General features: G+C 55.6%; 1 protein-coding gene across 6 annotated transcripts in view; it reads left to right on the top strand.

The window, feature by feature from the left end:
* Positions 1-23,441, top strand: part of PGF (placental growth factor) — a 51,530-nt gene that overhangs the window by 25,970 nt on the left and 2,119 nt on the right. The window contains exons 3-10 of one of the 6 annotated variants that reach the window (XM_045451529.1): positions 218-383; positions 2,402-2,517; positions 9,757-9,890; positions 13,289-13,327; positions 18,927-19,123; positions 19,866-19,942; positions 22,049-22,078; positions 22,184-22,246. In XM_045451529.1, coding sequence (XP_045307485.1) covers positions 375-383; positions 2,402-2,517; positions 9,757-9,890; positions 13,289-13,327; positions 18,927-19,123; positions 19,866-19,942; positions 22,049-22,078; positions 22,184-22,246 — 665 coding nt within the window. In that variant the 5' untranslated portion in view covers positions 218-374. Of the gene's footprint in view, positions 1-217; positions 384-2,401; positions 2,518-9,756; positions 9,891-12,771; positions 13,328-14,553; positions 14,597-18,926; positions 19,124-19,865; positions 19,943-22,048; positions 22,079-22,150; positions 22,247-23,441 lie in introns of those variants that run through there. The other 5 variants (XM_045451527.1, XM_045451530.1, XM_045451531.1 and 2 more) reach the window with 5 other exon arrangements.

The raw sequence follows: 23,441 nt of genomic DNA, 5'->3' as shown, positions 1-23,441 counted from the left end.
GCTCGGACACAGCATGAGGCTGGGGCCCGCAGAAGAGCCAGGCTGGGTCCGAATTGGGCCCACGCCCACCGTACCCTCCAACAGGCAGCAAACATGAGTGTCCACTCTGTGCAGGGCTCTGCACAAGGACCGGGCTCAGGCCACCCTCTCTGCAGCCCTCAGTGGCAATGTCTCTCCCTATCTTGGTGGGAGTAACCCGCTGTCTGACCTTGCGCAGGCCCTGCGACCTCTACCCGAGCTTTCTCAGCCAGCAGACGTCCAGCCGGCAGAAATGCAAATGGCCAGTACTCATATGGAAAAATGTTCAAATTGACGGCCTAGTAACGAGGAAACATATCCGGAGCCAACCCTGAAATACTATTTTCACAGAACCGATGGCAGAGGTAAAAGACCGGGTAATACGGAAGTTGCCAGGGGGTAGGGATCTCTTCACTCTTGGGCATTGCAGGGAACAGTGTGAGCTGGAACAGTCCTTCTGTAGGACAACTTGATGACGATAAGCATCAAAAGTCCTTGACCTAGAAATTCTACTCCTAGGAATTTAAGAGACCTGACCAACAGATATGTATAAAGATGCTCACTGTAGCATTGTTAATAACAGAGCAAACATTACATATAACCTAAATGCCCAATTATAGGTAGATTTGAAAAGAAAATTTTAGCCACGTGGTTGCAAGTATCCCCTGGGGATACGATCATTAAAAATGACACCAAGTAGCAGCACTCTCAAACTTGACACATTTTTTTTTTTTTTTTGACAGAGAGAGAGTGTGAGCACACATGGGGAAGGGGCAGAGGGGGAGAGAGAGAGGGAAAGACAGAGAGAGAGAGAGAGAGAGAGAGAGAGAGAGAGAGAGGGAGAGAGGGAATCCCAAGCAGGCTCCACGCTCAGTGCAGAGCCCCACAGGGGCTGGATCCCACAACCGTGAGATCATGACCTGAGCCAAAATCAAGAGTCAGACACTTAACTGACGGAGCCACCCAGGTGTCCCCGGCACTCTCAAACTTTAAGAGACATAAGAATTGCCTGGGGATCTTGTTAAAATGAAGATTCTGATTCAACAAGTCTAACATCAGATCTAAAACCCCCCATTTCTAGCAAGCTCCCAGGTGATGCTAATGCTGCTGGACCCATAGAATTTTCACTGCTGATAGGAAAAGCCATCACTAAAATATGATAGAATGGAGAAAAGCATGCTACCAAACAATAAGATGCCCTTTTTATAAGAAAAAAAGATATATGAGGGGCACCTGAGTGGTTCTGTCAGTTAAGTGTCCGACTTCAGCTCAGGTCATGATCTCAGTTCATGAGTTCGAGTCCCACATCAGGCTCTGTGCTGACAAGAGCAGGGCCTGCTTGGGATTGTCTCCCTCTCTCTCTGCCCTTCCCCCCACTTGTGCACACACATGCTCTCTCTCTCTCTCAAAATAAATAAACTTAAAATATGTGTGCCTTGAAAAAACCTAGAGGGATATACAACAAAATATTGATAGGGGTTTTTATGAATGATGAGGTTGGGTGATTTTTATTTTCATCTTTATGCTAATTCATACTTTCTACAATGAATTTATATTATTTAATGAAAATAAAGTGACTGTGCAGCTAGGCCACACCCCAAACCTGAGAGGTGAGTCTCGCGGGAAGGGGAAGCATTGCTGAGACCAGTTAGAAGTGTTTCCCTTGGTGCAAGAACCAGCCCTGAACCGGAAAGGCCTGGCCAGGAGTTCTTTGGACTCGGCCATGAAGAGGGGGCAAAGTTAGGGGGACCCCAGGTGGTAGGCTAGCAGATGAGCCCTACATGTGGAAGCAGGCACAGGCCTGGAACCGAGGCCACCAGGACCCCAACACTGGAACATAAACGTCTCAGGCTCTTGCACTGACCAATTCCTGTTCCTTCGGTGTTTGTGGCCCTTTTGTCCTCCCTTCCTCAGAGCACCCACTGGAACCAACAGGGTGGGAGCAGTGGGAGTCAGGAAGTGAGACACCCCTAAGGGAAGGCGAACCTAGTTTCAAGGGCCGAAATCAGAATCCCAAGATGGCTCCTCAGAAGCTCTTCTCCCAGGACCAACCTCCACGGAACTGGGTTTTCTTTGATGGGGAACAGGTCTTCTGCACAAAGGATGCTGCATTCACCTATCGAGGGACGGGGAATGCTCTAGAGAGGACTGTTAGGGGTCTGCTCAGTATTTTGTGTGGTAACCTGCTGGATGTGCTTAGGTAGGCCCTGCAACTTAGTCTACTGAACTTTCTCAGCCATAACAGAGAGGAAAGTTACCTGGGGTCTTGTGGGCCTCCCAAGACAGCAAGCTTCAAAGTCTTAAAAAAAAAAAAATTCTCTTTTCACGTTGTAAAAGGATATACCAAAGCTGAGAAGCCCACCTATCCTTTGTCCTCTTTTAGAGAGAAGATGACACAATCCTTCCATATTGCCCCGTGGGGTCCACCCCCCCAGACATCATACCTGCCCCGACCACAGGCGCTAGAAGTTTCGTTTTTCTATGCCACTGGTTCTTAAAGTATGAACAGCATATGAGATGACTTGGGCATGTTTTTTGTTTTTTTTTTAACCTTTCACGTACGTATTTATTTTGAGAGAGAGAGAGTGCGCGTGCAGGGGAGGGGCAGAGAGAGAAGGGGAGAGGGAATCCCAAGCAGGCTCCATGCTGCCAGTGCAGAGCCCGACACGGGGCTCGAACCCACGAACGGTGAGATCATGACCTGAGCCGACATCAGGAGTTGGTCACCTAACCGACTGAGCCACCCAGGTGCCCCAATTTGGGGCATGTTTGTGATCATTTCGGCTAGTCTTTAATAACATTGAAATCATGGAGTGAGAAAATTATCTGCCTTCCAATCCTTTTTCCATCCTCCTGATGAGTCAAGGAGAAAGCCTCAGTTAGGGGCTAATGTGTCTCTCATACCTCATAAACAAAAAGAGAGCAGGCCCCAGGCTCAGAATCCTCACCAGCAGCAACCACCTAGAGTTTAATTGATTTTTACAGTTACCTTCCTAAGGTAGTGCTATGACGTTTCCTTTAAAGCTAGTTCCGTTTAGAGATGAATCAGTATACACAAACAAATAAACAGTGTAGGTGATATTTGCATATGGCGAGCATCAGGAATGTGCCATCTTCCCCCTGGAGAGAGGCGGGGAGTGGTCCCTCGGATGGACTCTTCTGAGGAACCCCCAACCCCGACCCCCAACTGCAGCTTACATCAGCTCTGGGTCTTAGGGGCGACGCCTTAGCTTTTCTTCCTAATCTTGCTGGTTTTGAGTGTGTCAGGGGCCAAGGGTGTGTCTTAGGCCCCGGCACCCAGTAGGGGGCCTGGAACAGGGTAGGTGGCATTCAAAGAGTGCTGAAAGGCCTGAGGTCAGAGGTCAGGGCTGAGAAACCGAGTTTGGTCCAGGTCCCTTTCCAGCTGCGTGGCCCCAGGCAACTCAGTTCCATCTCCTCACTGGGTGCCTCACAGGGGTGTTTTCAGCCCACTAAGTATATGAAAGGGGGTTGGAATCACCAAATCTCTATAAGGGATCATGAATTTTATTACTGGTCGAAGTACAAATCCAGTGTCACTGAAGACCGAGTGTAGATACTGAGAAGTGAAGACAAGGTAGGACGAAAAGAAGGGACGGTGAGATGGGGTGGGACGCAGGGGAGCTGGGAGGCAGGATGCTCAGGACCATGCTCCTCCTTCACAAACTGATCTAGGTTTGGGAGGACCTGGAAACCACCCCCTGTGACTTCAGGCATCGCACCACGCCCCCCAGCCTGCCCCCGAGACTCCCCAGCAACGTCTAGCACAGAAAGCCTGGTCTTTGGAGTCACGTAACTAGTGTTCAAGTTCCAGCCCAGCCACTCGCTAGCTGGGTGACCTGAGATAAGTTAATCTGTTTGTGGCTTATCATTCTCCTCCACTAAAAAGGGGCCGGTGCTAACTCTCAGGGCTGTTGTGAGGATGGAATGAGGTCAGACGTGTGCATGTGAGATTGCCACATAGTAACTGCTCAGTAAGTGTAGGTTCTCCTGCAGGTTCCTGGCAGAGAGATAGGGAAGTGATTCAAGGTATGTGAGGTCATCTTGGAGCATTTGATTAGCACTTGAGGAGAAGTGGACTCCCTGAAGGTTTCCTGACCTAAAGCTAGAGCTGGCAAGGTGGAGAGTGCAGTTGTAGATGTCTGCCTCTAGCCCAACTGCCCCTCTGCTCCTGCCCCTTACATTTTACTCAAGGCAGGAGGCAGTGCTGGCCCTTAGGGCCTCCAGGGCTATAGATTCAAAGCCCCTGTTCTTCTCCAAGACGAGGGGAGCTGGGGGCAGAGGAGGATCTTTGGAGAAGCAGCCAAATGTTCTTTGACTCACAGAAGAGCCTGGGGCCCAAAGGGCCAGCTGGAGGTCCACTGTCTGTCTGTTGAAGGCTCTGCTAGACTTTCTGTCTCCTCCACCCCTGGGAATCCAACCATAAGAGGAACTAATCTGGCTCCCCTCTGCACCCCTCGCCCCCAACAGTTTCCTTCCTGTGCTCTCTGGGGGAAGATGAGCGCTGGGAAGGGAGGGATGTGGCTGGTGAGGCGGGTCCAGCTCAGCTGGGCCACATCTGTATCCTTAACAGTGGCCTCCCCATTCCTGCTTCAAACTGCAGGGGAATGGGAGAGCCCCAGTTCTCCCCAGGAAACAGTGATATGACTCACTCCCCAGGATAAGCCATGGAAGAATGCAGCCTTTTTTCTATAAAACTCATGTAGAACTGTGGAACTCATTTTTTTTCCACCTTTATAAGGCAAACTGTGGAGCAGCACATATGTTAACAGAAAACTCCAAAACCAACTGTGACTTGAGTGAGACAGAAGTTTATTCACCTCTTTCATAAAATAATTCTGAATATAAGCCAGCCGGGGCTGGTATAGTGACCCTGAAAATTTTTAGGGATCCAGTGTCCTTCCAACTCATCTTCCTGGTCCAAGATGACTGCACACGCTCCTACCATCATAGTTGAGTCCCAGGCAAAAACTTGGCAGATAGAAATGCTTCTCTCTTTAAAGAGACTCCCCAGAGGTCAAACCCAATGCTTCCACTTATTCCCAGAACCCTAAGATGCCCTGAGGGGCAGAGATTGGCCAGAACTAAGTCATCAGGCCATAGCCTGCTGTAAAGAAAGCTTGGAAGTGAACTTTTATCTGGGTAGCACTGTCCTGTCCCATCTCCTCCCATAGCCACTACCCGGTTCAGGCTACTTTCCGTTCTGTGATGACCACAGACCTAGTCTTCCTGCCTTCAGGCCAAACCCACCACCTGCCCAGAGTTTTTCTACAAAATACACATCTGGCCATTTCACTCTCCTGCTCAAGAACTTTCAGTGGCTCCCTGGAGCCCTTGGAATAAACTACGAACTCTGCCTTCAAAACACTTCACAATCTGATCTCAGTCTTCCCTTCCAGATCTTGCTGATCTCCAGACACAGTCCCTCCCCTCCCTTGCACACAGTCCAGCCCCCCCCCCCCCCAGATTCCTCGATGGCCCTCAAATAATTCATACCTCAGCAAATAATCCATACCTCCCCTTGACTGCAATGCTCCTTTGGCCTTTCGATTCCTGATAAATTTCCATCTATCCTGAAAGATGCTGAATAAGCATTACCTTCTCTATGCAAAGCCTTTCTTGCCCCTCTGTGGACCTCCTGGGAATTTTCTGGGACATTCTCTTTCAGAAGCCTGAAAGTCCTCGAGAGGATAGGCCATCTAAGATTTAGAGCTGCTCACCTGCCTATGACCGTGAGTCATGGCAGACGCTTTGTAGGGTTTTGTTTGCACAGACTTGGTATGGTTTAAGACAACATTAAACCCTTCCCACTGGATTAGAAGCTCCTCGAGGGCCACCACCTTGGTGGCCCCACCACTGAGCCCAGGAACTGGCACTGAGTAGGGCTGAATGCGCAAAGAACCCAAAGAAGATGCAGCTCCTTCTCTCCCCCGTCGTTAGCTTGAGTCCTGCTGCTTCACCGGCTGGCCCCCACGACAACCTGACCAGTGGCTAACACTCCCAGAGATGACATTACAAGGGAACAGATATGAGCCGTCACAGGGATCCTCACCCACATCCACGCTGTTCCGATTATGAGACATTTAGTCTGTACTGTCTCCCCTGGCCTTTTGACCCACAACAGAGACAGCATGATTCCTGACAGAAACAGAACCCCTTCTCCACCCCGGGGTCCTCCGCATCAGTGTGAGCACCGAGCAAAGACTCCAGGCCTCTTCCCCAAGAAGCCCCAGGGCCCTGGTTCTAGGCTCCATATCCCTTCCCCTTTCACAGAATCTTCCAGTTTCCAGGGTGAATGCCTTCCCTGGGGGAAAGGATGGCCAGGATTCTCAGGCCAGGGAGATCCAATATTTATCTCGATTCTCCACCGCCAGCCCACACACACACCACACACGCCAGCATCGTCTTCCCCACCCTTTACGTTCCCAGAGCACTTTGCACCTTGATTCTGGGTTTTCAGATGCTCATTCATAATTATCCGTGATTGTCTATGAACGAGACTCACCTCCGCCTCCTAATATTAAGTGACACAGAGAAGGGGCCCGATGGTGGTGGATGCCCTCTTCTCTCCCATCCTCTCCCAGGATTCCCACTCAATGGAGAAGGAGGACCCTGAGGTTAGCTCCATCCCTTGGAGGGCAGAAGAATAATCTAGAAGACTTATCTCAATCTAGAAGAATAATCTAAAAGCCTCCTCTGGGATGGTTTTCCTGCTATCTATGGTGACCGTATCCTGGTGATCATGGTGAGGTCAGCTTGCAACTTGGTGGGGGGTGATCTGGCTTCCCTCTTTCCCCTTTTCTGCAGGAAATGATCAGAGCTGAATTTGTTGAGCACATACGGTGTCCCCAGGCCCTGTGCTACGTGACGGACTTCCACTTTCTCATTTAAACCACACAATCAGCCTTTGAGTTGGAGTTAGCAAGCTGAAAAGACTAGCCTAAGGTCACGTAGTGAGGGAGAAGCAGACTCTGTCCCCCGCACAACACCGCCTTCTTGAACAGCCTCAGCTGGTCCTCGTCCATCCCTCTCCCTTCTGGGGCTTGCTCGCTGAAAGAATTCACTCTCTCAAAGTTCACGTCCTCGCCTGAAACGTGAGAGCCGCAATACTTCCCTCAAAGGTGCCTGTGAGATTCCCTTATATTCAGCATGTCAGGCACAGAGCCCGGTGCACAGGAGGTACCCCCCCCCCGCCCCCGCCCGCCATCGTCCCGCAGGCCTCCCCGTTGGGGTGGGGGAGGAGAAGGGTGACCCGCCATCGCCATCACCAACCACCCAGCTGTCGCAGAGGCGGGACAGCCCCGAGCTGTCGGCTCCCTGAGCTCCTGTTCCACATCACAGCCGATTAGTTACAAATAGCTTCCTCTCCTCCCGTATCACTTACACAACAGAGAGAAAGAGGCGATTGTTCCTGAGGAGGAAGGTCTCCCAGGCTCCTCTCACCAGGGCAACTGAGAGACGCATGGTGGGGGGAAGAAGAGGGGCAGGAGGAGAAGCAGGGCGTAGTCCCAGGAGAGGAGGACGTGGAGGGTCCCCACAGTTGGGGAGGGACTGCTGGACGTCCACCCTGGTGGACAGTGTGCAGGCAGGGGACCAAGGCTTAGCAAGGCTCCTGAGCTGGGAGGGCAGGCGAGGGAGGCAGCTCTGGCAGCCGCTCGTGAGCCCGATTCCTCGACATCAGCCTGCCCAGTGGCCCCAGTTGGGGAGGGGCTGCCCCCCTCGTTGGGTAGCCGCAGCACAGCAGGTGCCTGGCCTCTGGATTTCTCGAGAGCTTTGGACACCACCGGGATCTGAACAAATGCCCTCCCTCAAAGCAGCTGTGACTGGCCAGCCCTCCAGCCCCTCTGGTTTCAATAAAGCCCAATCTGGGACTCAGCGTCAGAGAGGCTGCTGAACACGAGGTGCTGGCTGTGGCCCCAGAGCCTCCCTTTGCCCTTGGTGGTCCTTGACTCTGCTGTCACCGCTAAGCTAGGTCCCTCCGTTAAAGGCGAAGGCCGAGCACGCACAGAGGACCCCTTTGTCATCCTCTTAGCGCAGCTGAGACCAGCTGGCATTTTCACAAAGGGCTTTACTAAATACTAAGGGAGAACAAAAGGGAAATAATTACAGAAAACACGAAAAACCCAGCCCTGGCTGCCAAGTGCCCAAAGTACAGGTTTCCGATCCTTTGGTGACGACGCGTCGCCCCAAAGGCCTGGGACGAGGCGGCGGGCACCTTGCCTGGCTTCCCTTGTTCGCAGCCCTCGTGGCGGGTGCCATCTTGTTTCCCACCCCTGGGAACCGCTGGATCACCCGTGGGCTCTGCTTTGGTCTCCTTTCCAACTTGACCCCACCCCAGGCCCCCCACTGGGTTCTGGTCTCTGGCCAGAAGCATGAGCCTTGTCCCCTGGGGGCTGGCGGGGCTGTGGTGACCAACCCAGGGCGTGATTACATAGTAATGGGAGGTTGTCCTCCCACACTTAACCCCTACCAGAGAGGCCCACCCAAGTTGTATGGAGCATGGGGTCTAGGAGGGCTGCCTCTGAAGACTGAAGGACAATTGGGTAAGGAATGGGCAGACTTGGGCCATCTTCCCTGTAGGGAGAGGGGAGAGTGCTTGGAGGATTGATCCAACTCAACAAACATTACATGTGCCAGGCACTGGACAAGGTGCTGGCAATCCAAGGGTGAACAGGTGTCTGCCTTCTCAGACCTACAGTCTGAGGAAAGACGGACAAGCAGCTGGGCCGTGATGAGACTATGAGCCGAGTGCTGTGATGGAGAGGCAATTCAAGGTGCTGGGGGGACCTGGATGGGGAGGGCCTCACCCAGTGGCCGGCAAGGCTAACAAGCCCGCCTGAAGAAGTGCATGGAGATGGGGCGCCTGGGTGGCTTAGTCAGTTAAGCATCTGACTCTTGGCTTCGGCTCGGGTCACGATCTCATGGTGCGTGAGTTCAAGCCCCACGCGGGGCTCCGTGCTGCTGATGCAGAGCCTGCTTGGGATTCTCTCTCCCTCTCTTTCTGCCCCTCCCTCCCACTCTCTCTCTCTCTCTTAAAATAAATACATAAACTTAAGAAGAAAAAGTGCATGGAGAGAAGGAAAGGGGCTCAGTGTTAAGGCTGAGGTGGGCCCACAGGAGACCCTAGCCCAGGGGGTAGGAGGAGAAGGCAGACGAAACTGACCAAGCAGCTTCCTGCTGGTGACCTTGGCTAGTTGGTGGCTACAGCTTGTCCGGCCTACAAAGTGGAAAGGCCCTCGGCCCAAGCTGCCGGCTGCTGCTGTCCCTGCCAGCCAGGAAAGGAGAGATTCTAGTCCTTGGAGATGCTACTTCTCACCCACCTGTGCCACAGCCAGGTCTGGGGCTCAGGGACAAGGTCACAGGGAGTGTGCTTACCTCGTGCCACCTGAGACAGATGCTGAATTGTCATCAAGGGAGTAGGAAAAGTCACAGTTGGGAAATAGTTCAGAGGATCAACACAATGAAAAGGCTAGGCCAAAATGGGAAAATGAGTCAGGAAGCTGAAAGGCAGGAAATTGGGATGGGTCGAGGCAGGTGTTTTCAGGCTAAAACCATGACTAATGCAAGGTGTGGGAAGCCCGGTGTGCTGGGACGGCCTTGGGAGGAAGGGGCCGGCCTGGCAGCCTGGTGTGCGGGACTAGAACCCACAGCTTCTCAGGGTGACTATTGTCATGGCCCAGACCCTGTGTTTACCTATATTTGTCTGACTCCCTGCAACAGCGTCGGCTCCAAGCCTGGGGTGAGGGCTGCTCCCTGCCTCACATCATCAACCTTGCAGAGTCTGTCAAGCACCCACTCTGCTCCAGCAAGGGGAAGCCTCCGAAAACGTTCAAGACACAGGCCCTACCTTCCAGGTAGGTAATCTGGTTGGCACAGAAAGCTTATGCCCGCTGGACAGAACTTGGAGAAAGACTTAGGCTGACCCTCACCTTGCTACTCTCTTGGTAGCTAAATGGCTATGGGGAAATCGCTTCGGCTCCCCGCCTCTTCATCTTCCCATATTCTAAATGGGAATCACGAAAACGAGCTCCCAGTGTTGTGGTGGCATTCAGCCGAGCTGAAGTGGCTCAAGCGCCAGGCACAGCGCTTGGCCCATAGTAAGTGCTCACTGAACACCATTTCTTTCCCAGCAACGACGCGTGATTGCGGTGATAACCAGTTCCCTGTGGAGTTTCGAGCATTGGTTCTGCCGGTGGATCTACTCAAAAGGCCTTGATGACACCTGGGGCCCGATCGCCTGGATGGTGATGGGGAGAATACAGGGCACGGGAGGCGGAGGAAGGAGTGCACACGCATTCACGCGGACAAGCCAGTCCCTCCATCATCCTGCTCCTCTGCAATTGGCAGAAGCAGAAAATTCTTTATTTTCTATCTGTCTCATGTCTGTGATGGCAAAGACCCTGCCCTGTAACAGGAGTGTTTTCGTATCTCTAATAAGAATCCAAAGTTGAATCAGAAGTCAGGCTATTAGTCCTGACTTGCGACAGGAGCATTATTCCCACTTGGGATGGAGGAGGCAGTTGGGGGGGGGGGGGCTCTGAGAAGTACCGGAAGTCACTTTAGGTTATAGGGCTGGTAAGGACTGGGGCCGTGATCCAGGGGAGCAGAGCCACCAGCACGCCCGCCTGGACTGGATATGAGCAAGAGTGAGCTTCTGTCTCACCCATGAAAATGTTGGGTCTCGCTGCTTTCGGCCCCCAGCCTACCGTAGCTAATTCGTCTCACAACCCAAGAAGCCAGGTTTAGAATGGTGTGGTCCCCAGTTTAGTGACAAAAACAAAAAACAAAACACAGGCACACTTGTGGGAACCACAGACATGGTCCAGGCATTCCGTTCACTCAAGAGTGTAGAAGGAGGGTACAGCATCCCCAGCTGTCTGTACCTGTCCCTCATGAACCCAAGCCTTGAGGGAACCCCTGCGCCACACCCCCAGCACCTGGGCCAGTGCCTAAAGTATAGTAGGACTGAAGCAATATGTGTCAAATTAAAGAATGAATGAATACAAACACATGCACATAAATAACATATGCATCCCTACACACACATTTACAGGCAAATATGCCCAATGCGTAAGTGCTGAAAACATTCAGTTATAGACAGCCATATACAATACAGATATTTAAATATACACACTCATGCACAGCACATGCTTGTGCCCACGTACACAAATCCAAATCCAAAATAAGAAACACACATAAACACATGTGCTATGCCACACAGACATTATGGACAAACATATATGATCCAGGTACGCATAGATCTGCTCACCCCCATACACATGCACAGCAATGCCCAGACACCCTCCACCATGACCCTGGGCCCAGGAAGGAGTCTGTCAGCTCCATGAATCCTACCTAACATGCTGGAGCTCGTCAGAAAGTTCCTTGCGGCCCCCGCTTAGCTGGTGGATGGCTGGCCCCTGGCTCTTGGACCTCCGGGCTTGGCCAGGCAGGGAGGCAATATCTCCGGCAGCCCTGCGTGGGTGGGCAGGCAGGCAATGGACACAGAGGTCACTGGGGTGAGAGCTGGGGCTGCCCTGGCCTCTCTGCTCCTGGCTGGAATGTGAGCAGTAGGGGCTGCCCCCCAGGCCTCTCCCCTCCCACAGTGCCCACCAGCCCCAGGCCCAGGCCAATCCCTGAATCCCGTCGGGTTCTTGCAGCCAGGGAGCTGTGCATGGAGAGTGGTGGGGTGATGAACGCTCAAGGACCATGGCAGGGCGCACACAAATGCACAGAGATGCACAGTCATACACAGAAGCCAGTCCGGATATTTATCCACACGCAAAGACACAGGCAGGCATACAAATTCCCAATCCTACTGAAAGGCACATTCAGACGCTTCCAAACACACCTGGAGACACAGAAGAGACACGTACACACACGTAATCACTCAAGCATGCAGAGATATGAGAGACCAGACCCACACACAAGCCACACTCGGACATACATACGGCAGACATATGCACGCAGACCACATGGACCCAAAGCACATGTGGATCTCCACAGTCACGCACCAGTGCCCACGCGTGCACACACAGACGCACACAGATCCCTAGAGGCAGACCCCCTGCTGAGTCGGAGATTTCTGTCCCCTGGGATCGGGAGGAAATGCTGCACTAGGCCACTCTCAAACCACATGTATTGGCCTGAGAAAACTGCCTTCCCACAGGAGGAAACAGTGCTGGACCCTCAGCCAGGTGCCCGCAGCTGGGCTGCCCTACTGTCTGAGTGCCTGACCAGGAGGATGGTGCCTGGGGTGCAGAGACAGTTCTGGAGTCACGTGGCTTGCATTTTGTTTCCCTCAATTCCTCAAAAACACACGCGCGCACACTTTTCAAGAGTGCATGTACATGCGCGACGTATACCGGCAGGGGCACTCTGGGAACCTCAGTTTCTTCATCTACAAAATGGGGTTAACAAGCCTTTCGCCCCCGGGGATTGCGGGGACGGCATAGGTGGCACTGTAAAAGGCCAGACCAAACTGCTGCCTTCCTAGGGGTCTGGAGTTGCAGTCTCTTCCGGGGCCGCGACAGTCAGGAGAGGAGCCTCGCTGGCAAATGTTGCGCTCCACTACCTGGATGCCCGCACCCACGCCAGCCCAGAGGAGCGGGAGCGCAGCCGCCGGCCCCTCTCGGGGTCGGCCCTGGGTGCCGCCTGGGTCACGGGCGTCCCGCGGGAAGCTGCGGGCTGGGCGGCAGCGGGGCGAGAGAGGCCGCCGCGGGGGCGCCCCTTCCGCGCACTGCGGGCCGGGCGCTCTCGGGTCCGCGCGGCCGCAGCGGCAGCCACCCGAGGGGGCCGCTCCCAGGCCTCGTCGACGGTGGGCGGGGCTGGCCTGTGGCCCCGCCCCTCTCACGGCCCTTGAAACCCAGTCGCCAACAGGCTGCAGTCCCAGAAGGGAGCTGCTGTCTGAGGAGGAGGCTGCCTCTCCACTGGCCTCCACGAGAGGCCCTGGGGTCGCGCTGGGCGCCCGAAGGGACCTCCCCAGGGACCCGCCTGCCCCACACCGCCCCGCCCCGCCCGGCGCTCCGCATCAGGTGCCCCAGCCCCAGCCCTACCTGCGGACTTCAGGCTCCCGGGGCTTCCAGAGGATGCTCGGGCCACCTGCGGTGACCTCGCAGCAGCAGTGAGGTCCTCTCCTCCTGTGCCAGGGGCTCCCCCAGGGGGCCGAGCATGGTGGTTTTCCCTTGGAACCTCCTGGCTTGGGACGTCTGAGAAGATGCCTGCCATGAGGCTGTTCACTTGCTTCCTGCAGCTCCTGGCTGGGCTGGCACTGCCCGCTGTGCCCCCCCAGGTAAGACCTATCCCAGCCCTGGACTGGCCCCCCCCCCCCTTATCTTCCCAGCCGCCAGCACTGGGGGCAGGGGCTCTGAAATCACAGACCCACTCTGGGAGCGGCACCTCCATGGATGTCCACACACTTCCCAGGAGCCAGGCTGGACCACATCTTCTGGGAGAAGACCTCAGGCTGGGCTGTCCCAGACTCAAGCTCCGGGGTCTGTCTTGGCGGGGGCAGGGAAGCCACAGGGAAGGGAGGGAGGTTTCCTGTCTGGCCCCTGGAGCCCTGGTGGCTTTGCTAAAAGCATCTCTCCACTAATCCCAGGCGGGTCCCTGGCCTTGTGGTCAGGGTCGAGGCCCCATGACCAGGCAGGCGCCCCCAGGACCTCTGACCTGGCCTGGTGGAGGGGAAGACAGCGGAACAGGCCATTGGTGGGGAGGCTGGGCCCTGCCCCCACCAGGGTTCTGGGTGAGCCCAGGGCTCCTGGGTGGGCTGAGGGTGAGACAAGAGGTCCTGCTGTGCCCTCTTTCCCGGGTGGGCAGTCAGAGTTCCTGAGTGCAGGGCCTGGGGAAGCGAACAGGGCCCTTTTCCCAGGAGCTGGGTGAGTCTGGCTGGGAGCCAGCTTGGGCAGTGAAATCCTGACAAAGCCAATGAGATCCCTTCCCACTGCACTGTCCTGCTGCCCCAGGAGTCCCCAGCCCCAACCCAGGAGTGGGTGGGCTGGGCAGTCCTGCAGGGGCGGAAGAGCCCCACTACCGGCCACTGCCTGCCTGCTGCAGGGCTGGCCAGAGGTGTAACGTTACCGGCAGCACCAGCTCATGGCGCCACCCGCTCCAGCCCCTCGGCTCCCACCAGCTGATCACCTCCTCCCGCCCCCCACCCCCACCCTGGGGGTTTTGGCACCCAGCCAAGGCGGGCTGCACAGGGCCCAGCAGGGCTGGGGAGAAGGGAGACCCCTAAGGGTTGCAGGATCTTTGAGACATAGAAGGCAAGGGTCTGCAAAAGCCTGTAGCCTTCCACCCTATCCAAATGAGGAAACTGAGGCCAGAGAAAAGGGTGGGATCCACGCAGGGTCCAGTGAGATCTTAGTTGCACTGGGAAAGAGGCGGCTCTGAGACAGGGCAGAGTGTGTGCAGCGGGTGGCAAGGAGCTCAGAGGGGCCTCTATGCTCTTGTCAATTCGGCCCCAGAGCACAGAAGCCCAAGGTGGACCCCCTCATCTCTGCCCTTTTCTGTCCACAGCAGTGGGCCTTGTCTGCTGGGAATGGCTCATCAGAGGTGGAAGGTAAGCACGCTGGGCTGGGGGTGCACGTGCTCACCAAGCCCTCCCCTCCCAGTCCTCTGCAGAGGATACTAAGGCGCTGGCATGAAGGACGGGTACAGGCTGATATGAAGTTGGGGAGAGTCTGCAAGCTGGCTGACATCCTAGCTGACAAAGTGGGCAGGGCTTGACAGATCCTCCTCTTGTGACCCAGGAGCCCAGGGAGGTGTATTCCTGGGCCAGGGTCACCCAGCACGCAGACAGTGAGGCTGCGGCCAGTATATCCAGGGTTTGTTCAGTTGGCTCGGAGCCCCTTCCCAGTCTAATGTAAGGAGGCAGATGGGGTCTTGGAGGGCAGTGTAGGCGGTGAGTGCCAGGAGCCATACTAGGGATTCAGGAGCTGGTTGCCGTGGGCAAGCTGTCAAGAGGATTAGGGAGGGGTGAGGGGACCTTCCCAGAAGCCCAGCCCTGGCGGAGCTGCAGGGATCTGACCAGGCCTTCCCATTGATTACAAACAGACAGAACATGAGTCGTGCCCTCCCTGGCCCCTCCGCCCCTCACCCCGGGGTTGCATCAAGAGGGAATGTTCAAAGGGTGTGTCGTTTGCCAAAGGGACATACGTGCAGAAGGCAGGAGGCCCGTGCCAGGCCCCCTGTCTCGCTCCTCCCTCCCAGCCTCTCTGAGACGTGCGGCAAAGCCACACATCGCTACTGAGGCTTCCCCTCATGCTGTGGGAGAGGGAGCGTGTAGGGACGTGCACACGCACACTCGTGGTAGCCTCTGAGAGCTGGGAACACCCTCCCCCTGGGCCCTGTCTGCCTGGTGGCCAGCCTCTCCTGGGCACTGAAAAGCTGGGGGGAGGTAGCAGCCCTTAACTTCACTGACACTCTCCCTGTCACCCTGCTGTGCCCGCTGGCTCTGGCACAATATTATTCTCTTGGGACTTGGGGAGGGACCCATCAGCCGTCTCCACCCCATGACCTTTTTGATGCTTTTAGTGTATTTCAGCAACAGGTACCAAAGAAGTCTGAATTTCCTTTTCCTCGTCTGTAAAATAGGAACATTAGATTACATGATATCCGATGTTCTTTTTCCCAGAGTGTGGATTCTCTGACTCCCATGGAGGAGACACAGGAGTACATATCTCCCGTGGCCAGGGGTGAGGAGGCTTAGAAGTGTCAGTTCATTAGGGCCACTGCCCTGTCATCCTATCAGCCTAATCAGCCAGGGAGCGTGGACTGTGGCCAGGTGAAACACCATGAGTTTTGGACCCCAGTTACCACAATCTGAAAATGCCATCCTCTCCTGCTAACATCAGACAAGAGACAGAAGGGTCCGTACTTTGCAACCGTAGACGTTGATTTTTGCTACTACTATTCATAGTACTAGTGTTGGGCAGTCCCTCTAATTCTGCACCGGCCACAGGCTGTGAACTGGGAAGGCATTCATTTTCTCCCCATTTTATAGATGGAGAACCTGAGGCTCAGAGAGGTCCTTGGGGCCACCTAAAGCCTCAGACGCGCCCCCGTAGATGTGGCAAAGTCGGGGTGCATAGCATCGGCCTTCCCCGTGGCTCATGACCGTGCAGGCATGAGCAGCGTGTCCCTTTCGGCAGGCTGGCTGTGTGCCCCGCCAGTGCCATGGAGAGGACACCTGCCGAACTCGGGCTGGTGGCTGGCGGCTCAGCCCAGCTCTGTGGCCCCTCCCCAGGAGCTTGCTCTCAGGATTAAACACTTCCCTTCCTGTGTCTCCTCCATCCCAGGTCATAGGCAGATGGAACCAGATTGGAGGCTTGCCGCCAGGGCTGGCGAGAGATCGCCGAGAGCCCAGTTGCGGCCCTGGCCGCAGCCCCATGGAACCGCCCAGCCTTGGCCAGGTGACTGACCGAGCCACAGCCTCTAGTTCCTCTCACCCCCACCCCGCCTCCGGAGCAGGTCAGGGGGCCAGAGGAAGTGCTCGCAGGAGCAGCTGAGCAGAGCTCTTTCCTGAGGGGCTCAGCCCACATCTGGGAGCGGTCACCACACTCCTGGAGCCAGCCCCTCTCCCACCCCCCTCACATAGCCCCTTCTGTTTCTCCCGCGTGCCCAGACAGTGGCCTCCAGGGACGAATTGCCCTTTTTCCTGGTGGCTGCCAGGTAAACCAGACAAAGCCCGCCTCCTTCTTAGCCAGCAACCCCACCCCCCCGCCCCTTCCCCTACACAGTCTGGTCATGTGGCCCATGGAGCCTGGGTCCTGATGACGTAGTCTGCATGGTGGGGTGTGGGGGCGAGGAAAGGAAATCCCTTCTGCCGCCAAGGCCCAGGCAGCTCTGCTTAACCTGGCCGTGGCCCTGGCCGCCTGGCGGGGTGGGAGCCTGTTCCTAGAACGGTAGGGGGCTGAGGTGCCCCTTCTCTGCTGCTGTCCCCCTCCCTGATGGCCGGTGTCAGAGCAGGAGACTGAGCTGTCTGTGGCGCTTTGGCAGCCTCCTGTCCCTCTGCTGTTATTTATGTTGTCCACGGCGGAGGTGAAACATTCAGAGTTACATAGTGCTCGTGGATTTTAGACTAAACATGTGCTCATGGAGTTACAACAGGGAGGTGCTCCTCTGACCTTGCACTGCAAAGGCTGGCGCTTACAGGGAGAGGGGCTTGTGTCCCACTTGTGTCCAGGGAGAGTATTCCCGTGGCTGGAGAGGTAGGATCAGGGCAGGCATCTGGTCCCCCTCCTATCCCCGGGCCCAGCCCCTAGTGCTCCCTAAGCAGACAGGGCAGAATGCAGCAGCAGACGCCCAGATAAGCACGGTTTATTGCCTCTGTGGCCGCCTTGGCCAGCTCCACGTGGACACACCGCCTCGGGTATTTTCCACCAGCTTGCAGCCTTTCCCGAGGGCCCCTGCTAGGGCTGAAGTTTATTTTTCCTCTGAGATTACCCTGAGACTCACGGCCTTCCAGGCTCAGTGGAATGGACTTCGGCCCCTTCTGCCTCCTAGGAAAGGCCATGGGAGGAAGTGAGGGGCTGCTAGGAGCGGCCGTTGCTCTAGGGCAGAGGCTGTAGGGTCCCCCAGGTGATCCAGCTTCCCTGTCCTTCCCCATCAGCTGAGGACAACCATCAGGTATAGGGCAGGATGACCCAGAGTTAGAGATGTTTCTCTGCCCACGGTCTCAAGGCTGGGCTGGGTTGCAAGCACAGAATCCCAAACCATGTGTCAGAGCCAAGAGAGACCTTAGCAACCATCTATTCCCAGCCTTCTTGTTTTTCCCCAGCTGAGGAAACTGATATACCCAGAAAGGTTAAGTGACCTCCCCCAGGTCACACAGCCAGTATAGGACCAGGACTAGAAGCCAGGTCTCCTAACTCTGGCTACTCACTTTCTGGGAGCCTCTGTTTGGGACCAGGCCCCAGGCCTTCGCCTGAAGGAGCATCTTTTGAGAGATTCCAGATGAGCCGACAAAAGATCCTGGTCACAACCACTAGGATGTGGTGGGGGTCAGGGATGTCCCTGATAATCCTCAGTGAACTGTCATCTAATCAATCAATAATTACCTAGCCTATTTTTACTGGGTGCTTGGGTCCCTGTCCTCATGGAGCCTCGACTTGGTTGTAAAGGAGATAAGAGCCACTAGTGGCCAAGATAAGGTAAAACCTCGGGGCCAAATTATGCTCAAAGGAGGAACATCTGTTCATACTGGGAAAGTTGGAGAAGGCTCCGGAGAGGAGGTGGGGTAGTGGGCTTTATCTGGTTAGGAACAGGAAGGGGACAAAGAGCACATCCCGAAGGTGGGAATAATGGTGATACAGCCGAGCTTGATGTGAGGGCTGGTCCCACTGAAATGGAGAGTGATGTGGACAGGGCACGTTGCTGGCCGTGGCCTTGGCTGCCGAGTAGAGGAGCTGGCTCAGAGAAGGGCAGAAAATAAGGACTAAGGGGAGGCCAACCCTCCCTGTGGGACTCTACAAGCCAGTCATGCAGAACTGACTGTTCTCTGCAAATTCCCCAAGATCGAGGAAGCAGTCGATCAGGCCTGAGAAAGGCCCAGAGGGCCTGAGGAGCCCCCAAGACACACGCTCCTCAAAGCTCCAAGGGCGCCACGGCAGATGTGGGTGCCTGCGTTGAGAACAGAGCAGAGAGGCCAGACCTTGAGAAACTCCATTCCACTGTGGTTTCTGTCCGGCAGAGGAGCTAGGGATCCAGCAGTCCTCCCAGAGGCATCATGTCAGGAGTTCAGAGCACAGAGCTCATACAGGCTGGGGGCTTCCTGGAGGAGGGAGTGCGGGCTGAACCTGGAAGGCCCTGCGGGGCTTGGGGAGCTGGCACTGGGCCTTTGAGGGGCCGGCTCCTCCTGACTTGACCCAGCTGTCTGTGCCTCCTTGTAGTGGTGCCCTTCCAGGAAGTGTGGGGCCGCAGCTACTGCCGGGCGCTAGAGAGGCTGGTGGACATCGTGTCGGAGTACCCCAGTGAGGTGCAGCACATGTTCAGCCCCTCCTGCATCTCCCTGCTGCGCTGCACCGGCTGCTGTGGTGATGAGAACCTGCACTGCGTGCCCGTAGAGACGGTCAATGTCACCATGCAGGTAGGGAGGGGAGGAGAGCAGGCCAAGGTCCCGGGACGGAACTGACTCCGAGGCCCCGGCACTCCCCACCCTAGCACAGTGCTCCCCCCTTCACGAGCCCCGTCCCAGCTTGGAGCCCACTCCGAGGGCTCTAGCCTGGTCCTACCCCATGACCCAAGGACGTCTGGCGGAGCTTGGAAAGGAAACCTGTTCAGATGCAAGCCGTCCTCGTGTATACCAGGAGCATTCGGTGCCCTGAGCTTTGCGTGTGTGCACATGGGCACGCGTACACACACACACACACACACACCCCTTGTTTATTAAGCACTTGCTAGTAAGGCCAAGCCCTGTGCTAGGTGCTCCTAAATGTTACTTCTGTTACCTCAACACGTGATCCTTCAAGGCAAGTGTTATTTACATTTCACAGATGAAGGGCTTGAGGTTCAGAGCTGGCATTTCACTGGCTCAGCAGGTAGAAGAACCAAGACTGTACATAGGTCGCTCCGACTCCACAGCAGAGTCCCCCTTCCTACACTATTGCCAGGCTGGTGGCCCCGGGGAAGGAGGGACAGGGGCCTCCCTCAGATCCACATGCACGTGGGAGGGCTGTTTGCCCCCGACTCAAAGCACAATGAGAGTATGTGATCCCAAGGCTGGTGGCAAGCAAGGAGTCAGGTCCCGCTCCCGGGGAGGGGGTGGAGAGACCATTGGAAACCCAGGGGCCATCCTCCAATCCCGGCCTCAAACCTTTCTCTCCTGGAAGCTCCTGAAGATCCACTCTGAGGACCGGCCCTCCTACGTGGAGCTGACGTTCTCTCAGCACGTCCGTTGCGAGTGCAGGTAGGTCCTCGGGGAGCGGCAGGGACAGGCCCTTCTCATTTGGGAGCCTCAGCCCAGTGGCTGCCCATCCCTCCCGCGCTGTCTTCCTGGCTGAGGGAGACGAAGGAAATAAGGGACCAGTGGCAGCTGCCTTTTATGCTCCACATCAGCCAGTTTTGCCCGGGGAAGTGGTCCCATCAGCTGGAACACAGTTGCCTGAGAAGCCACAGGGGCAGAGGAAGCCAGGGTCCGTCCCAGCCTTGGAGGGGCTGGGGGTGCGCTCTCCCCCTCCCTGAGGCGGGAGGGGGCCGCCACAGCCCTGGAAGAGGTGCCTGGGGCTAAGACATTGCTAGCCTGGACTTAGTACTAGGCCAGGCTGGCGCCCAGGGAAGGGGCGACTGGACTGAGGGGCACAGAGAGGGATACGCTCTGGCAGGAGAAAAGTGGCAGAAAGGAGTCAGTGGCTTTCTTTAAAGCCAACCTCCGCCCGGCAGAGCCTCTAACCAGCAGTCTTGCTGCCTTTGCCCAGAGCACCCTGAACATTAGTTACCAGGAGCAGCAGGCCTGGCACTTTAACCAGGCTCAGGGAGGAGAGAAATGGGCTGGAACCCATTCTCCTGGTGCCCTGGGCCATACATAGATGGAGGCACCAGACTAGAGGTCCCGAGCCCTGACCTGAGGCCAGAAGACAGGGGGAGAAGCACCATTTATTGTGTGCACCTCTTTCGTGCCCCACACTAGGCACTTGAATGTTTTCTCATTCATTCAACAAACATTTATTGAGTGCCTGCTGTATGCCAGGCACTGCCCTAGATGCTTGGGATACAGTGGTGAGCAAGACAGACAAGGTCCCTCCTCTCATAACAACCCTAGGAGGCAGGTACTATTGTCATCCCCATTTTACAAATGAGGTAAACCGAGGCTAGTCAGGGAACCCCAGCCTATATAATCCCTAAGCCTGCCATTTCTCATGCTGCCTCTCATGGTCATAACCACATTCTTCAGGAGCCTCACTGCTGCCCTGGGCTGGGCCCTGCCTCCTGTCCAGGACTCGTGCCACCCTTTTTGGACCAGAGCCCAGGCTCTAGGCCCTCTTCACTCTACCTCTATTGGAGGCCCTGCTTCAATCCATTTCCTCCTTTCCGTCCTGGCCAGGGCTTAGCCCATGTAACAATAGCTCAGTAATGAACCCTCCTGGGCACAGTGCCAGATGGTGACATTTCACCTTCTACGTCACCTCTGCCCTCACAGCCACTCTTTTGGGGCAGGCAGACCGAGGAGACGAAGGCTCGCAGACCGTCTCTGACTGGCCCAAGATGGCAGAGACATGACCAGGCAGTCCCTGGTACCAAGATGCCCTGATACCCTGCACTGGCTCCTAAGGACGACAGCCAGCCTAGGGCAGCATTGCCCCGGCCCCAAAGCCGACTGTTACCATACTGCCCATGCCCCCACCCCTGTTCCCAGGAAAGACAGAGGCCCTGTTCCCTTCCAATGGGTTGGGCAACAGGGACACCTTTCTTCTCACTTCTGGGCCAACAGCCACAGCCCTGGAGGCAGAACCAGGACATGCCTGGTGACTGTGGGGCTCATGCTCACCTCCCTTCGCGTCACCCCCTCACGCACTCCCCCTGCTGTCTCCCGCAGTGTCATACATCCCCAGGGTGGGGGTGGCCGTTGTGCCCCAACAGGCATCCTGAGCTGGTGGCAACCATCCTCCAGTCCATGGCTTTGCCCCTCATTCACTGTCCTTGCAGAAACTCCCAGCATGCACTCTGGGGGGAAGGGCAGGTACCAGGGAAGGAACTGAACAGAGAAAATCAGCAGAGAACAAACTCGCAAGTCCACAGACTTGATGCCAAGAGGCTGAGGAGTGCACAAGGCTGTGGGAAGGGGCCCCAAGAGGAGGTTCCTAATTCTAGTGGCGGGGTCACAGGAGCTTTGAGTGGAAGCTGAAGTCCGGAGGCCTCTGGCCATCCCTCCCTCACTGGCTCCATTCTGCCCCCTGGTGGTGTCAACACTAACCACAGGACCAGGGCTGGATGTCTGAGAGGTGCCCGGGTGGCGGGGAGCCCCCTACTTACTGGTTTCCTGATTGTCCCCTGGTCTCTCTGTCTGTTTTCCCAGGCCTCTGCGGGAGAAGATGAAGCCAGAAAGGTAAGTGGCCTGGCTGGGGCTCCGGGCTATTCTCGGGCCTGCCAGCCTCTGTCCTAGCATGGGGGCCCCCAGCCACTTTGTCTTGACGCTTTTGGCTTATTGCAGGAGGAGACCCAAGGGCAGGGGGAAGAGGAAGAGAGAGAAGCAGAGACCCAGAGACTGCCACCTGTGAGTGCGCGGAGGGGGGGACCAGGGATGGCAAGGAGTCTGGGCCAGAGGGGGCCCCTGCCCTGCCAGCAGGGATCAGTGGTCGGGAAGGGGAAAGGCAAGGCCAGGGCAGTCTTGGGGCAGAACAGGCAAGTGTCTCCTAGGGAATCTAGGGCCCAGGAAGCATCAGGGGAACTTGGTTCTTCATCAGGCTTAGCCCTGAGTCTCTTCATGGCCTTTAGTGAGTCACGTGACCTCTCTGACCCTCATTTTCCTCTGTGTGTAGAAGGAGGGGAACATTCAGTCATTCTACACACATCTACCAAGCACTTACCGTGTGCCAGGTACCTCCATGAACAAACCAACATGATTCTTGCTCCTATAGTGCTTACATTCTCGTGAAAGATATTCTCACAACTGAAAACACATCTGGGGCTACTTCCTAGTGGCCCTGTGAAGACAGGGGCGCTGGGGATGCCGGTCTCCTGAATGTGTGCAGCCCTCGCTTCCCCCTTGGGCCCAGGCATGGACTTGGGAAAAGAGCTGGCAGTGTGGTCCATATGCACCGCCCCCGCCCCCAGCCCCTGCCAGGCAGCCCCACATAGAAAGTGTCCCGTCCCTCCATCTGCCAGGACAGTGGTCCTCAAACATCTCATTTGGGAATCTCCTGAGAGAATTTCAAAAGCCCACGTGCTCCCTCGCTTCTTTTTAAGTTGACATTGAACTTGAAAGATTAGAAGTTCATCAAAATTATAAATAGTTACATAGGATATCGTTTCTGGCATGTTATAAATATTAATGTTTTAATAAAGTCATTATATAATTCTTTGGGTACACCCTATAGAATCGGCTACCCTAAGAGTTCCCATCACGCGCTTAAAAACAAATGTGAACGCTTTGCTTTAAGAGTTGCATGTGTACGTTGCTTCTTTTTAACTTGAACCTGTGTTTCCATTCTACTTCCCCCATAGATTTTCAGCCTAATTTTTTTGTTGTTTTTTGTTTTTTTAATGTTAATTTATTTTTGAGAGAGAGAGAGAAAGACAGAGTGTGAGCAGGGGAGGGGCAGAGAGAGAGGGAGACACAGAATCCGAAGAAGCAGGCTCCAGGCTCTGAGCTGTCGGCACAGAGCCCGACGCAGGGCTTGAACTCCCGGAGTGTGAGATCATGACCTGGGCCGAAGTCGGATGCTTAACCGACCGAGCCACCCAGGCGC

This window comes from Leopardus geoffroyi, chromosome B3 (assembly GCF_018350155.1).
Source record: "Leopardus geoffroyi isolate Oge1 chromosome B3, O.geoffroyi_Oge1_pat1.0, whole genome shotgun sequence".
Taxonomy (NCBI): domain Eukaryota; kingdom Metazoa; phylum Chordata; class Mammalia; order Carnivora; family Felidae; genus Leopardus; species Leopardus geoffroyi.
The sequence above is the reverse complement of the archived record's forward strand: the minus strand, read 5'-3'. Positions and strand labels throughout refer to the sequence as shown.